The 16,945-nt window shown below is 48.4% G+C and overlaps 1 protein-coding gene across 2 annotated transcripts in view; it reads left to right on the top strand.

Annotated features, from left to right (window-relative positions):
* Positions 1 to 16,945, top strand: part of PRKDC (protein kinase, DNA-activated, catalytic subunit) — a 683,602-nt gene that overhangs the window by 315,591 nt on the left and 351,066 nt on the right. For both annotated transcript variants that reach the window (XM_029591248.1, XM_029591249.1), the window contains exon 37: positions 6,669 to 6,854. In XM_029591248.1, the coding sequence (XP_029447108.1) occupies positions 6,669 to 6,854 (186 nt within the window). The remainder of the gene's footprint in view (positions 1 to 6,668; positions 6,855 to 16,945) is intronic.

Genomic DNA, 16,945 nt, shown 5'->3' with positions numbered 1-16,945 from the left:
CATACAAAACATGTCCAAACCAGTGCATAGCTAATAGCACTTATCACATGTAAATTCATGTTAATGAGGCTATTAGCTATTACCCACCTATGCAAAAAAAAAAAGTGCACCCAATGTCAAAAATTAATGCCTGAGAGCAGATGTTAATTCTTGATTAGCTCCTAAAGTTAACAGAGAAGCAGAAAATACTGCTTTCTGTAGTTCCTCCAGCTTAATATCATGGTGATACTAAGTCAGAGGAACCGAAAAAAAGAGTAAGTGGGGGAACAAAAAATAAAAATTTTACCAGCTGTCAGGTTAGGAAACGACACTCAATTAACGAGTGTCCATTTTCCTAGCCCGCACTGAAAGCCACCTCTTCTGGGTGCTCAATACAAGAAAGCACTAGGGATGCACAAATTTCCCCTAGTACCTCCTTTTTACTGCAGCAGCCCATTTAAATATTAAGGATACACGATGCAATATTTAAATTAGGGGTCATGCAAAAAGGAGGCACTAGGGGAAAATCGTGTGTCCCTAGTGCCTCCTTGGCATCAGGCGCACAGGAGAGGTAGCGGTCAGTGCGGGTTGGAAAAACGGACATTCAATCTAGATGCATCCATTTTTTCTTGCTACCGGCATACACATGCAGAAGATACACGGCTTGGACAGTGTTTCTTGTGTGTGCATATTGGGCGTACAGAAATTTTTTTCAATTTTTTTTTTATTTATTGATTTTTTTTTTTTCACTAAATCTGCTTTCCTTGGTTCATCCTGCTTAGTATCGTGATGATACTATTAGGAGGAATCACAGAAATTAGGATTTTTCTTATTTTTTTCAAGGCACCCTTGAGCGTGGCATACCTTTATGCCAGCCCCGGGCTGGGGTAAAATTTGCTGTGTTGCAATGAGCTCATTGGCCATGTGGGAAACTTTTTGTATCGTGAGGATTAGCTAATTAGCCTCATTTCATGGAATTTACATGTGATGAGCTCTATTAGGTATGAGGTGATTTGAATGCGCTAGTCCCCATATTGCATTGGGGGTTATGGACGTGCATCCAAAATACGTATCAAATTGCATGTTAAACTGTGAGCTAGCCGGTGTGCATGATATTGCATCAGCCCCTAAATCGGGCGCCTGGGAGAGAGGTAGATCAACACACGTTAGGAAACCTGGCGCCCAAACATGAGAGCCCGTTTTACGTGCGCCAATATTGCATCGGCCTCTTAGAGTGGGAAAAAGACCAGGATCATGTTAGAGAACAGGAAAAGTGCTTTTCTTTGGTCCTCCTTGTGAAAATAGCTGATCTCATGTTTTGGTCTAGAGTTCCCATACAGGACTGATAAGGCCCTGGTATACGTGAAGTTGATTTTGGAGACTTGAATCATGTGCTACATGAGAAGAAAATAGGCCTTAGAAATGAACACCCAGAATAATAAAGGCATGAGAGGTGCTGGTCTTAACCACTAATATAATAGTAAAATACATTGCTTAAGTGTAACTTTTTTTTTTTATTGCCATAGAACAAGGGCAAGCATTAGATATTCAGCCATGGAGCAGTTAGTTCAGTTAACCGGATATAGTTATCTGGCTAACTTATCAGGAATAGTCAGTGCTGTGTCTGTCGCTGAATATGCACAGCTATCTTAGCCGTATAAGTATATCCGGCTAATTTTAGGATAGCTCTACGGCACAACCAGAGTTAGCCACATAACTTATGTGGCTAACTCTGGCCTGCTCCAAAACGCCTCCTGCCTGCCCTTGGACTGCTCCTGATTTATGAGGCTAAATTCTAGCCATGTAACTCATTGTGCGGCTAGAATTTAGCCACAATACGGCTTTAATATTGCTGCTTTACTATTTAGACTGATAACTTTTCAGTTATCCGTCTAAATGGCTTCTGAATATCAGCCTCTGTTTCATTTGTGATCTTCAATCCAAGGTTCCTCCACACTTTTTGAGTATTGTGTGCATCTCATTTCAGAAAAGATATAGCGGAACTAGAAAAGGTACAGAAAAGGTACAGAAAAGGGCAACAACAAGATAGAGGATAGAATGGCTTCCTTATGAAGAGACTGAACAAGTTAGGGGTCTTCAACTTGGAGAAAGGGTTATGTTAGTGATTTATAAAATCATGAATGAGATGGAATAGCTAAATAAACCGTAACTCACCTTTTTCACTAGTATTAAGTAGGGTGACCAACTGCTCGATTTTGCAGCCTGTTTTACAGTATCCTATTACAAAGGTAACTGGATACTGTAAAACCTTGGTCAGGCAAGGCCAGGGGCCAATCAGTGGTGGCAGCCTGGTAACGCTCCTGTCTGTCTTTGGGGCTCGGTTTTTATCTCTTCTCCTTCTCAGCTTCTCCCATAGCTGTGCCGCACTTGTTGCTACTTCATGCTATCCTCCTGGGGGTCACAGAGAAAGAGGAGAGTCGAACCGAGCCCCAAAGACAGGCAGGCAGAATCTGCCTAGGAAAAAAAATCAATCCTTGATTTGAAAAGGAAAAAGGTGGGGGGAGGGGGCAACTGCATTCGGCAAGCCTTCCGCCCCCCCCCCCAAAAGTGTCTGATCCTACTGTATAGAAAAGTTGGCAACCCTAGATTTAAGACTAGTATGCATTCCATGAAACAAATTGAAGAGCAAGATTTTTTCACTCAGTGCAAAATCAAGCTGCAGAATTTGTTGCTGGAAGATGTGGTTAACACAGCTGGGTTTAAAAGGGGCTTGAACAAGTTCCTGGAGGAAAAAAATCCATGAATAATTAGCCAGGTAGACTTAGGAAAGTCACTGCTTATCCCTGGGGGGAGGGGGGGGATAAGCAACAAGTAATGGACCTAGTATATGCAGTCTTCTGGGTACCACCTAGTGACCTGACGTGATGGATTAGTAGAAGTTCTTGCTCAGGAAAAGAATTGGAACTTGACAAGCAGCTATTTTTGTTTTCTCTGGCTGAGAATAAAGGAGTTGAGGAATCAAGATGGCTTCTGTTTAGGACTACATTTCCAAGCCACCCTGACTACTGACTTCTGGCAGAGAGCCAGCAGGGAGAATCAGTATTGAGTGGGGCTAGTAACACCTAATTGTTAGCGTATTCAGTTGTATATAAGAGAGAGGCTTTTGCAGTAGCAAGGGGAGCAGGCAGTGAGATGGCGTGAGAAAGCTCCTACTAACCTCAGCTATGGAGGAAGTTTCAACAGAGGAAGACCCTGAGGCTGACTGGACAAATCACCACTAAAAGTTAAATTGAATGCCATAATTAAACAGGAAAAGACTGACTTTATGGAAAAGCCAAAAGGATCTGTGCACAAGTCTTTAAGCCATGTTTAAAAGCAATAGAACATGAGGTTAAGTCTAGTGGAGCAACACTGGGCAGTTTATGAATGGAGGATTATTGGACTCCCTTAGTAAGTGTTAGTGTTTTGCTGCAGTAATCTAAACTATAAGTGAACATAGTAGTAGCAGCAAATTTGAGGTAAATGCTACAACTGCAAAACCTATTTCTGAACTCGAGAGAAAGTGTAGCAGGGATTTAAATCACTAGAAAGTTTTAGTTTGTTCCCTCCCCCGGCTACCTAAACTCTAACAGGACACAGCGGGAAAGTACTGAAACTGTTCAGGCTTTTTTGTTGTTGAGTAATTGTCTGCTAAGAGAAACTTTGGTTCATGAGCACTACTCCAGAATGTTAAAGCTAACAGAGAATTATTAATTATCTGCTGGAAGAAACTTCTTGTTTAGTCTAAGTATTCTAGCCTGCTTGAACCCTACAAAAGCTGCTAGTTAGTTTGGTTTGTTTAAAAAAAATCCTTTTTCTCTAACCTAATGGGCCAATGCAAAGCAACCCAAGAATTAAGGAGTTGGAAGCTGAACAAATTAGATAATTAAGATATGGCAGCTGAATCTTTGGTCTAAGGCAGACTAATTAGATTTTACTTAATTCTCCCAGGACAAACAGGATGGTAGTCCTCACATATGGGTGATGTCACTGGATGGAGCCCTATCTCGGAGAACTTAGCATATGTGAGGATTTGGAGGGTGTTTGAGTCCTGGTGTACCATTAAGGGGGGTGCAGCCTATTCAGGCTGAGATATTGCATATTTTGGTCTTTTTGCAGGAGGGTTTGGTTAAGGGTCTGTGAGTGCAGGTGGTAGTGTTGATCTGTCTTTAGGGTAAGATGCAAGGATATCCTCTGTTTGTGCATCCGGATGTGATGCGTTGTCTTCATGGCGTGAAGAATTTGCGGGGTCTGGTGAAAAAGATCTGTCCTTCTTGGAACCTTAATCTGGTGCTTAGAGGAATGTGTGAGGCTCCATTTGAACCACTGAAGAGGGCAACCATAAAGGATTTAACTCTGAAGGTGGTTTTTCTGGTGACTATTTGTTCAGCCAGGAGAATCTCAGAACTTTAGTTTTTGAAATCTGCAAAAAAGGATCTCAACCCGAAGGAGTCTTGGGGTATCGTTAAACATGGTACCTTCTTTTCTGCCAAAGGTTGTTTCTGCGTTCCATCTTAGTCAAACTGTGGAACTTCCGGCTTTTCTGGATATGGATTTATCAGCTCCTCATTCAACAAACTTTTGGATCTTGTATGTTTGGACAATATTGAGGTATCTTAATGTTACTAATAATTAGTATCACCTCTTTGTGCTGTGGAATGGTGCAAAGAAGTAGGGTGTAAGGTGTCAAATCTATGATTGAGTGCTTGCTAAAAGAGACAATTGGTTCGGCTTATATTTTTAAAGGTCATCCGGTGCCTGAGGGGTTGAGGGCTCACTTGACTCATTCTCAGAAGGACTCCTTAGGCCGAATCCCAACAGGTGTCCCTGCAAGAGATTTGCAGGGTGACTACTTGGAAGTTGTTGCACACTTAAGAACATAAGAAATTGCCATGCTTGGTCAGACCAAGGGTCCATCAAGCCCAGTATCCTGTTTCCAACAGAGGCCAAACCAAGCCACAAGAACCTGGCAAGTACCCACTTTCGCCAGACATCGGTTGGATGTTCAGGCTTCAGATTCTGTGTGTTCTAAGAGCATGATTCTCAAGGTCCCACCCTGATTAAGGGAACTTAGGTACATCCCAGTAATCTGGACTGATCTGTGGTATGAACAGTTAAGGAAAATTGCTTCTTACCTGCTCATTTAAATTCCTGGAATACTACAGATCAGGCCAGAGACCCACCCATGGGGGGCGGGGGGGAGAGTCCACTCGTACTGATAGTTTGTATATAATACAGAGCTGTGAGCGAATTCAATGCTCTTCTGCTTTGGTTTCTTGGAACAAACTTCCATGGTGAGGGACTGCAGGTGAATCACTGTTATATGGCTATGAAACTTTTCAGTGAAACTTTTCTCTGTCTCCAACTGATGGCAGGGAGGCAAAACCCAGGAGTCTGAACTGATTCCTGGTAATCCAGGAACAAAAGTTAGTAGGTAAGAACCAATTTTCCTTTCTGGTATATTCGAGTTGTTTGTTTTATGATTGGGAGAAAGTATTAACAACATGTTTGCAAGCCTCATACTTTAAAACATATGGGAGTGAAGTTGAGTAGTGAAGATGTGGGTAACCAGAGAGAGAGAGAGTGCTATTACTAAAAGTTGTAGTCAGGAGCAAAGAAGGGAAGGCAGCTTAGGTCATGACCAAATGACTGCATTTGCACTAGTGAGTTACTGCCATACCCACTAGTCACTAGAAGTCTCTGCACAGAAGCAAGTCTGGTGGACCAGATGCTGGTGCATCCCCTACATCCAGGTTGGCCACTTTTGGAAACAGGATACTGGGTTTGATGGACTTTTTTTTTTTTTTCTGACCCAACATGGCAAATCTTATGTTCTCATGATTCGGGTTCAGGGCATGGCAGTAGAGGAGAAAAAAAAAATTCTGCCACCTGCTGTTCTGAACTGTAAAGTAAGAAACACATATATTTTTTGTACTTTTAATTTTTGTGCGCTGAGATTTAGGAAAATACTCAGATGTGGAAGTGACTGAATATTTTTATTCTACCAGTATTAAGAATATAAGAAATGCCATGCTGGATCAGAGCAAGAACCATAGAAGCCAGCATCCTCTCTCCAACACTGTCCAGTCTGGGTCACAAGTACCCAAGCAGATCCCATAAAGTAGATCTGTTTCCTGTTACTTACTCCCAGGAATAGCAATAGCTTGCTTTAGTCTACCTGGCTAATGGGTTATAGACTTTACTTCCAGGAACTTGTCCAAAGCTCTTTTAAACCCTGCTGTGTTAGTCACCTTGACCACATCCTCTGGCAACAAATTCCACATCCTGATAGTGTGCCGAGTGAAAAAGTACTCTGCGATGTGTTTTAATTCTGCAGGTGGTTAGTTTCGGTATTTGTATCCTTTCCATCCCAATCATGATTTTTAAACTTCTGTCATATCTCGTCCCTAGCCATCCTTTTCCATGCTGAAGAGCCCTAGCCACGTAGCCTTTCATCATAGGGGGGATTATTTTCATTCCCTTTATCATTTTTGTCATCCTCTTCTGCACCTTTTCTAGTTCCACTATGTCTTGAGATGGGGCAACAGAATGCACACAGTAAAGGTGCAGTCGCCCAGAAGCAATATAAGTTCCTTGTGTGGGCTGACATCCTTCTGTCCTTGGAGAATACCTGTTACAAGTAAGCAACTTTGCTGTATCAACTTCAGTGTTACCTCTCTTCTTTAAAGGTGGGTACTATTTTGAATGGAATGTTGGATCAGAGTTTTAGAGACCGCACTGTACGAAAGCAACAAGGTGCTAAGATGGTGACCACAGTACTTCAGAACTGGAAAAATCTTGACAGCTGGTGGGATAAGGATTCTGCTCCTGAAAGTAAAATGGCAGTGCTGACCTTACTGGCTAAAGTTCTTCAGGTAATGTATTTGTTGTTTGGTGGTTAAAGTGAATTCATCTTTATTTAGTTCTACAAGCATAGTCTAGAGTAGTGGTGGGAGCCTCTGGCCTGCAGCTCAGTCTAATTGGCCCAAGGCAAGACCTCTTTCCCCCCACACACCTTGGAAACAATTGATTGTGGTAGAACTCTTGCTATGCTCTGCTCTAACTGGCTTTCAGCTTGACTTATCCTGAACCCTGACTCATCTACAAAAGATTCCCCTCCCCTGATCGAGGGCATTGTATAAATGTGTGTATTTTTAGCTGAGCTAAAATAATGAATACAATTAACATAAAATGAACAGTGAAGCCAATGAAATAAATTGTAAGAGCAGAATCTTAAATATGCTGACCGCACCTGGTTGTTTTACTTGGATTATATTAGTTTATGTTAAATCATTATTCTTTCTCAGAATGCAAAATGCAACCTATCCTCAATTTCCATTTATCCAGAGTTTGTTAAATGAAAATCAGCAAAATAATTGGGTAGAGCTAAGAGCCTTTCTAAGGCTAATAAATGCTTAGATTGCTTGGGTCTCTGCCTTGCCCCTGCTGCCCACCTTTATCAAGTTGAAATATTGCTTTTTGTGAGTTTCCTAATTGACAAATTTAAATAAATAAGCATCTTCTCAGGAAGTGTTACTTATATAAAGTTATTATTTCTATCCTGCTACTGAATACTATTTTTATTTTTGATGAGCTAAGACTGTACTTCTCTGTTTACTGCTATAGTTTATTGTGGCTTTAAAGGTTTGGTTTATATATCACAGTGGATGATTGAAAAAATGTTCATGAAACTAAGTAAAAATGATAGTTTGGATAACAAAAAAGTAATACTTGAACAACAAAAAAATAAAACAAAAAAAAAAATCAAGAAATATCTGGAGGAGGGTGGCAGGGATGTTTTTAGCACAGAAGAGGTCAGACCATGTTCTGGTTCTAGTTAAAAAAAAAATGTATTTACTGGGAGTATAATGCTATTCTATTTCATTTGCAAATACTGAAGGATTTTCTCTATTTTTTACCATATGCCCTCCTCCCAACCACCTTAGCCATCACAACAGGCCTTGGCCAGGGGCCACTGGTTAGATGATCTTCCTCAACCTGGTAAACATACACTCAGTCTGTCCTCTGGCTGTCGCCATGGTTTTCTTCAAATTTGTTTTTTTAAACCTCCCTTATCAAGCTGCATAGGTAGTCCCGGTGACCCCTCACTAGCCCCAAGATTGGAGGGACATCTCTTTTGAGGCACATCCATAACATCTTTTCTCCCTCCACTCTTCTCAGGCCTGAGTACATTACCTTCATGTTGCATCCAGGCCAGACTGACCTCGCCAACCAGGGAATCGAAATCTAGAGCTCCCACACTGCATTGCACTACCCACTAAGCCATAGCACTCCCTGGTATTGTCATCATAGAAGAAAATGTGATTAGTTATTAGAAAGTGTTGCTTTCTTAAGACTGCACTGTGGTAGTCACACAACCCATTCACCTTTTCTTTTTGGGAGGGTTTTTTTTTCATATTTGAGATCACAGTAGTTTTCAGTTTTTCCTAGATTAAGTAACCCACATAGAGAGAGGGAAGAGTCCTTGGAATCTGGAGCAGGGGTGGGGTCTACCTCAGAATGAAGTCTCTAAAGATTCTCCCCACACATGCCTCAGTCATCCACCTTCAGTGCTTCCCCAGCCTTAATTATTCCTCTCTATGCCCCCTCTCACAGTCTGTCATTCCTATTCAGTGCCTCCCCATCCTCAAGCATCCCCTCTGTGCCTCCTCCCTCATTGGCCCCAGCTTCAATCACCCCTCAGTCTGCCTCTACCAGCTTATCCCCACCCCAATAATCTGGCCCACTCCTCCCCCACCAATTTGTCATTCTTCGATCAGCTTCTGACCATTGCTGCCCCTAGAGCAACTGTGCTCTTTTGATTCATCATGGCTCTCAGTGATTTGAGCTGTGCTGCTCCCTAATTCCTGCACAGTTCTCACAATCTAGTGAGAAGAGCACAGGAATTTAGGCACCATGTGGCTCAAACTCACCGAGAGCCACGTGATGAGGGAAGGAAACAGCTGTTATGGAAACATGGCCAGCAGCACCAGGGAACCCTTGGGATCTGCAGAACCCAGGTTAAACGCTAGCATCAAAAAATAATTGGAAAAGGGAGTCTTAGTTGTTGTACAGTGGCCATACTTAGTGAGCGGACCCATGATTACAGGCTCTGGTTGGTGCCCTGGTGCTTGGCCTCTTGTTGAGGATTGTCACTGAACTGGGCTAAGTGATTTGAGGGTGGAATAAAATAGGGGAAAAATCCTTTATTAGTTGTAAATGAGAAGTTACTGTACAATAGCTTAAGAGGCTGGTTCTGATCAAAGTAGAAACCCAAAGGAACAGGAGGAAACTACTGGGTCCAAAGGAAAGAATAGAGTATGGTTGTTTTTCTGCAGCTGTAACAATCTAATAGCGCACACTTCTGAAAGTTCTAGAGCTTTAGAGAAGCTCTTGGAAGCAAATAGGCAAAGCCAGAAGAATGCTGGGCTGCATAGAGAGGAATATCTAGTAAGAAAAGGAAAGTGTTAATCCCCTTGTACAGGTCCTTGGTGAGGCCTCACCTGGAGTACTGTATTCAGTTCTGGAGGCCGTATCTCAAAGGAGACAGAGACAGGATGGAGGCGGTCCAGAGAAGGGCAAACAAAATGGTGGGTGATCTCCATCGAATGACTTATGAGGAAAGGTTGAAGAACCTGAATATGTATACCCTGGAGGAGAAGAGGAGCAGGGGTGATATGATACAGACCTTCAGATACTTGAAATGTTTTAATGATCCATGATAGTCAAAAAACCTTTTCCATTGTAAACAATTTAGTAGAACTAGGGGTCATGATTTGAAACTCCAGGGAGGAAGACTTAGAACCAATGTCAGGAAATATTTCTTCACTGAGTGGGGGTGGATGCCTGGAATACCCTTCCGGAGGAAGTAGTGAAGACTAAAGCAGTAAAGGATTTCAAAGGGGCATGGGATAAACACTGTGGATCCCTAAAAGGCTAGAGAATGGGAATAAATAAAAAAGCTTCCCTGTACGTACCCGGATCAGTCCAGACACCTGGGTTGTGACTCCGCACCAGCAGATGGAGACAGAGCAAAACTCGACGGGCTCCCTACATATAGTAAGGTGCCACCCACAGCCCCTCAGTCTTACTCTGTCTCCAGCAGATGGGGCAGGTCCACCCACAGTCTCTGTACTCTGCGGGGTTTTAGTTAGTTAAAAAAAAAAAAAAAAAAAAAGATAAATAAATAGGATAGAAGAGAGGAAGAACAGGTTTTTTTATTTTAGCAGGAGAAGCTCCCGTCGGCGTTGTCTCCCAGGGGGGTTTGGGAAGGTCCTGAGGGGACTATCCCCCCCTGGTTGAGCCCGCTGCTGTGGGTCGCGGACCCAGCCTTGCCAGGCAGCAGTGTCGGGGTGACACCGGGGAGCCCGGTTCACTCACCCCGGTGGAGCGGGAACATCAGCACCTGGACAGCGACAGCGGCTGAGTAGTAAAAAAAAAAAAAAAAAAAAGTTTAGCTTGTTTTTTGTTTCGCGCCGGCTCTCCCTTTTCTTCTCGGCAGCTCGTTCGGGAGGGGGGGACCCGTGCTTCGTGTTTCCTGCGGCGATTTTATTTTCTTGCAGTGCCCGCGATGCCGGTCGGCTCGGCCTGCCGCGCGTGCGGGTCGGCGCGCACGCGCGTTTCGCGCGATGGCGTTTGCTCTGGGTGTCTTGCCGGGGGCGAGGGACCGTCGGGGGGAGGTCGTAGCGGCCGTTCCCGCTCGTCCCGTTCGCCGCCGCGCGCCGGGGGTGCTGTTGCTGCTGGCCCTGATCCGTTCCCACTCAGCGCGGGAACGGCGGCCATTTTGGATACAGTTCGAGCGGCCACGAGGAGGGTGTTGGATAATGGCGGCCAGCCGCCTCCGCTCTCTCCTCAGCCGCGGGCCGCGGGGGGGGAACCCCGGGAGGCCCTACAAGCTGAACAGCCATCCTCGGGGGAGGGACCCTCCGACTCGGAGGATTCCTTTTCCGATGATTTTGCTATGTTGTTAAAAAAATTGGCAAAATATAAGAAGTCGCGACGCAGCTCCGGAGGAACTTCAGGTGGCGGAAAGGGACGCCCGCGCTCCAAGAGACGGGCAGGCCGGCCCAGGAGCTCGCCGGGTCCACCTCAGGGGAAGAGACCGGCACGGGGCGTCCCTCAGGAGTCTGACACGGAGTCTACTTCCTCGGATGAGGATCTTTCGGTCTCGGGGGCTGCAGGAGGGCCTGAGGGGCCCGATGACCCGAGCCCTGCACCGCCAGGCGCCGGAAAAGGTACGCTGGCGGGGGAGGGGGATGACCCCAAGGTCGTGCGCTTGTTTAAGAGAGAGGAGCTCTCTCCGCTGATACCAGCGATCCTGGAGGAGATTGGCATTGAAGCTCCACCGGTCGAGGTCCGTCAGACCGCAAATATGGATCCGGTCCTCCTCGGCCTCGCAGGACCTGCAGTGGCGTTCCCGTTTCATTTCTCGGCCTCTGACATACTGTTCCGGGAGTGGGATACCCCGGAATTGGGACTTAAAGTGTCCAAGGCCATGGACAAGTTGTATCCTCTGCCGGAGGACGTTCTCGAATTACTGCGCCTCCCTCGTGTAGATGCGGCGGTGTCAGCGGTCACCAAGAGATCCACCATCCCTGTCACGGGGGCCACGGCGCTTCGAGACATCCAGGATCGGAAGCTCGAGGTGCAACTTAAAAAAGTTTTCGAAGTGTCCGCTCTGGGAGCCCGAGCGGCTATCTGCAGTAACTTTGCGTTACGGGCGGGCCTTCGGTGGGCCCAGAACTTGCAAGCAAATGCTGGTCTGTCCGAAGGGGAAGCCTCACAGGCGGATCACTTGGAGGCGGTGATAGCCTACAGTGCGGATGCAATGCATGATTTGCTGAGAACTTCGGCCAGGGCTATGGTGTCGGCGGTCTCTGCTCGCCGTCTCCTCTGGCTCCGTAACTGGTCTGCGGATGGTACGTCAAAGGCGCATTTGGGATCCTTACCCTTTAAAGGGAAGTTGCTGTTTGGCAAACAACTGGATGATCTCATGCAGTTCCTCAGCGAGAATAAGGCTTTCAAACTGCCGGAAGACAGACCGCGGTCGCGATCTAACTTCTCGGCCAGGAACAGGTTCCGGTCTAACCGACGTCAGAGGCCGCAGCGATCCGGGACGGGCCCGTCCTACCGAGCCAGTTCGTCCAGATCCTCCTGGTCCCAGTCCTTTCGAGGGAAGAAGTTCAACCGGTCGGGGGGACCCTCGGCGGGATCGGGGTCCAAGTCGACACAATGAAACGAGACGGGTTCATTCCCCGCATCCGCCTCTGGACGCCGTCCCAAACGTGGGGGCGAGGCTGGGGCAGTTTTACGGGGAATGGACCAAGATAACCTCAGACCAGTGGGTCCTCGGAGTCATAAAACACGGTTACGCGTTAGATTTTGCACGCCTGCCGTGGGACAAGTTTCTCGTCTCTCCCTGCAAGGCGGTCGCCAAGCGCGCAGCCGTACGAGTGACCCTTCGGCGCCTGGAAGGTCTGGGCGCCATTGTTCCAGTGCCACCAAGTCAAAGAGGCGTAGGAAGATACTCCATTTACTTCGTGGTTCCCAAGAAGGACGGCGCTTTTCGACCAATTCTCGACCTGAAAGGGGTCAACAAGTGTCTGCGTGTTCCCAGTTTCAAGATGGAGACGATCCGCTCAGTGGTGGCGGCGGTTCGTCCCGGCGAGTTTCTGGCGTCCCTGGATCTCACAGAGGCGTACTTACACATCGGAATTCAGCCGGACCATCACAGGTACCTGCGGTTCTGCATCCTCGGCAGGCATTACCAGTTCCGGGCCCTTCCTTTCGGCCTGGCCACGGCGCCACGCACTTTCACCAAGGTGATGGTGGTGGTAGCGGCCCAGCTCCGGAGGGAGGGGCTCCTGGTTCACCCATACTTGGACGATTGGCTCATCCGGGCCAAATCCGAAGCGGGGTGCAGAGCGGCGATTGCCAGGGTCCTACAGCTCTTGCAGTCGCTGGGCTGGGTAGTCAACCTGGCCAAGAGTCATCTGGAGCCTACCCAGAGGTTGGAGTATCTGGGGGCCTTGTTCGACACGGAGAGTGCTCGAGTGTCGCTCACTCAGGAGAGAGTGGTAAAGCTCCAGGGACAGGTGAAACGCCTTCTGTCCCTACGATGTCCGCTAGTGCGCGATTACTTGATGGTGTTGGGTTCCATGGCGTCCACGCTAGCTTTGGTTCCCTGGGCTTTCGCCCATCTACGGCCGTTACAATCAGCCTTACTTTCCCGCTGGAAGCCGGTATCGGAGGAATTTCTCCTGCCCCTGCCCCTCACGGATCGCGCCCGGGCCAGCATGCAGTGGTGGCTCTGTCCGGGGCACCTGACGTGTGGTGTCTCGCTCCTCATGCCCACCTGGTCGGTGGTCACGACGGACGCCAGCCTCTCTGGTTGGGGGGCGGTCTGTGGGGGGCACTCGGTGCAGGGCCGGTGGTCCAGTCGGCAGTCCCGGTGGTCCATCAACCGGTTGGAGACCCGGGCGGTGGCCTTGGCTTTGCGGGCCTTCCTCCCATTGCTTCGGGGTCAGGCAGTCCGGGTCTTGTCGGACAACGCGACCACGGTGGCCTATATCAATCGCCAAGGAGGAACGAAGAGCCAGCAAGTGGCGGTGGAGGCGAGTCAGCTGATGGACTGGGCGGAGCGCCATCTCAGCAGTCTGGCAGCGTCCCACATCGCCGGCGTGGACAACATACAGGCGGACTTCCTCAGCAGGCATCGCCTGGATCCAGGGGAATGGGAGCTACCGGCGGTAGCGTTTCGTCTGATCTGTGCCAGGTGGGGCCGACCCCGCCTGGACTTGATGGCTACCGTGCAGAACGCAAAGGCTCCGCGGTTCTTCAGCCGACGGAGAGAGCGGGGAGCCGAGGGGGTCGATGCGCTGGTCCTCCCTTGGCCCGTGGACGTACTGCTCTATGTCTTCCCGCCGTGGCCCCTAATCGGAAGGGTGTTACGGCGAATAGAGTTGCATCCGGGACCGGTGATCTTGGTGGCGCCGGAGTGGCCCAGACGGCCGTGGTTCGCGGATCTCGTTCAGCTCGCGGCGGAGCCACCCCTTCGGTTTCACGGGGTCGCCGGCATTCTTCGTCAGGGACCCGTCTGTTTGGAGGATGCGGCTCACTTTTGTCTCGCGGCTTGGCTTTTGAGAGGGCGCGCTTGAGGACTAAAGGGTACTCCGAGGCGGTGATCACTACGTTGTTGAGAGCTCGAAAACAGTCTACCTCTTTAACCTACATGCGGGTCTGGACGGTTTTTGAGGACTGGTGTGGTTCTCACGAGGTTAACCCCATTCGACCGGCAGTGCCTGAGGTTCTAGCATTTCTTCAAGAGGGCCTCTCGAAGGGGCTGTCTTGGAGTACTTTAAAGGTTCAGATTGCGGCCCTTGGGTGTCTTCGTGGGAAGGTCCAAGGGGTGTCCCTGGCTTGCCACCCGGATGTAACGCGTTTCCTTCGGGGGGCTAAACATCTGCGTCCGCCGGTGCGAAATCCGTGTCCGTCTTGGAATTTGAATTATGTGCTTTCAGCTCTTTGTGGTGCACCGTTCGAGCCGATCAAGCGGGCGACGCTGAAAGATCTGACCTTGAAGACTGTGTTTCTAGTCGCCATCACTTCCGCTCGTCGCGTCTCGGAGCTACAGGCCCTGTCTTGTCGGGAACCGTTTTTGCGGTTTACGGAAGCAGGGGTGTCTCTGAGGACGGTTCCGTCCTTTTTGCCCAAAGTGGTATCTTCGTTCCACTTGAATCAGTCTGTGGATCTCCCGGGGTTTTCGACCGTGGATCCGACAGACAAGGGGTCTAAGGACTTACGAAAACTTGATGTGCGTAGGATTCTACTTCGGTATCTGGAGGTTACGAATCCTTTCCGGATCTCTGACCACCTGTTTGTGCTCTGCTCGGGGGGTCGCAGGGGGTCCGCGGCGTCGCGGGCCACTATTGCGCGTTGGCTCAAAGAGGCGATTGGCTCAGCGTATCTGCTGCATGGCAAGCTGGCACCTCAGGGGCTTCGCGCTCACTCGACTCGGGCGCAAGCCACGTCTTGGGCAGAGGTCTCTCAGGTGTCCACGCAGGAGATCTGTAGGGCAGCGACTTGGAAGTCGTTGCATTCTTTTACCAGACATTATAGACTGGATGTGCAGGCAGCGGAATCTCGGGGGTTTGGGGCGAGTGTTCTCCGAGCGGGACTCTCTGCTTCCCGCCCTTGAGGTTTGGCTCTGGTACATCCCAGGTGTCTGGACTGATCCGGGTACGTACAGGGAAATGAAAATTAGTTCTTACCTGATAATTTTCGTTCCTGTAGTACCACGGATCAGTCCAGGCTCCCACCCGTCTGTGTGTTCTTGTTGCTGAGAAATAGAGGGAGAGTCCGCTCGTTTCACTGGAGTATTGTTGACTCCCCTTTGGAGTCCCTGTTTCCTCTTTCGGAACTGGCCGTTGTGTTTTGTTGCTGGTTCTGATGTTTCCGATTCCAGCCGGAGTGCTGTGTTGAATCGGTGGATTTTGTTTTTTCTAGTTAGTTAGTCGGACTTTTTGATCTTGCTTTGACAGGACGTTCGACTGAGGGGCTGTGGGTGGCACCTTACTATATGTAGGGAGCCCGTCGAGTTTTGCTCTGTCTCCATCTGCTGGTGCGGAGTCACAACCCAGGTGTCTGGACTGATCCGTGGTACTACAGGAACGAAAATTATCAGGTAAGAACTAATTTTCATTTAACTGGCACGGAGCGGCAGTTATTACCTTGGGAACCTTGCTGGGCAGACTGGCTGGACCATTTTGGTGTTTTTCTGCCATCATTACTATGTTACTATGTAAGGACATAAAAGGTAATTGGATGCAACTGTGTTACTCTATTATAATGCTGTCTTCAGAGAACAGCAATTAAAGGTAAGCAATTACCCTTTCCCATATTATAGCATCCTGCAGGCATTTTAACATCTCTGCAGCCTGGTTGGCCTATTTAGTTTGACTTTTCCCTGTACATACCCGGATCAGTCCAGACTGCTGGGTTTTGCTCCCCCCCCCCCCCCCCCAGCAGATGGAGACAGAGATGTCTTAAACAAAGCTCCGCCTTATATAGGAGAGTGCCACCTACAGCCCGGCAGCATTACTCTGTCTCCAAGCAGATGGTGCAGCAGCAAAACCTACAGTCTGGTCAGGATATTAATTTTTGAGATAGTTAGTCAGATTTAGTTGATAGTTTTCCTGGTTGGTATTAGGGGATTGTTTCTTAAAAAAAACAAAAAAAAAACTATACAGAGTTTCTGTGGTCAGCCTCCCAGAGGGTCGGCAGGCCCTGAGAGGGCCATACCCTGCTGGTTTGAGGCAGCTGCCAACGAGGGTTGAGGACCCTATTCTTAAATTTGGGCAGCGTGGGTGCGATACCGGGGAGCCCGGCTCACTCCACCCAGAAGGATCAGCACCCTGGACCACTTCAGGCAAGTCTAAATTTAAAAAAAAAAAAAAAGTTTGCATCTTTTACTTTCACTTTGTCGGGCTGCCTCTCCTCTTCTCCCTCTCATCGCGGATGTGGGGGGGGGGGGGGGTTTGCTGCATTTTTTACCTCGGAGGCAGGGGGGCTGAATTTTGTGTTTATTTGTTGGCTTGTGTCAGTTCCTGGCTCCTCTGATGCCGCGGTCGGCCGCGTGTGCAGCTCGGTCCACGTGGGATTGTGTTCAGAGTGTTTACCAGGGGGGAGAGGGGTTCTCTGGGGCAGTGCAGTCAAACAAAAGTGCCGAAAAACAAGCCAGCGCAATTCTCTTCAGTAGCAGCAGGGTTGCTCAACCTGCAACAGCTCTATTTCAATTAAGCGCGGGAACAGAGGCCATCTTACACTGTTCTGCTCTGCTACTCAGGCAGCCATGGGGGGAGGGGTGTTTTCCTCCTCAGCTTTCTCCTCAGCCGAGGCTCCCTGACGACAGTGAATCTGTGCAGCCTGCTTCTCCCGCCCCGGAGGACAGTCCTGAGGGGACTTCTGA

This window comes from Rhinatrema bivittatum, chromosome 2 (assembly GCF_901001135.1).
Source record: "Rhinatrema bivittatum chromosome 2, aRhiBiv1.1, whole genome shotgun sequence".
In the NCBI taxonomy this organism is placed as follows: domain Eukaryota; kingdom Metazoa; phylum Chordata; class Amphibia; order Gymnophiona; family Rhinatrematidae; genus Rhinatrema; species Rhinatrema bivittatum.
This window is presented reverse-complemented; position numbering and strand designations above follow the sequence as displayed.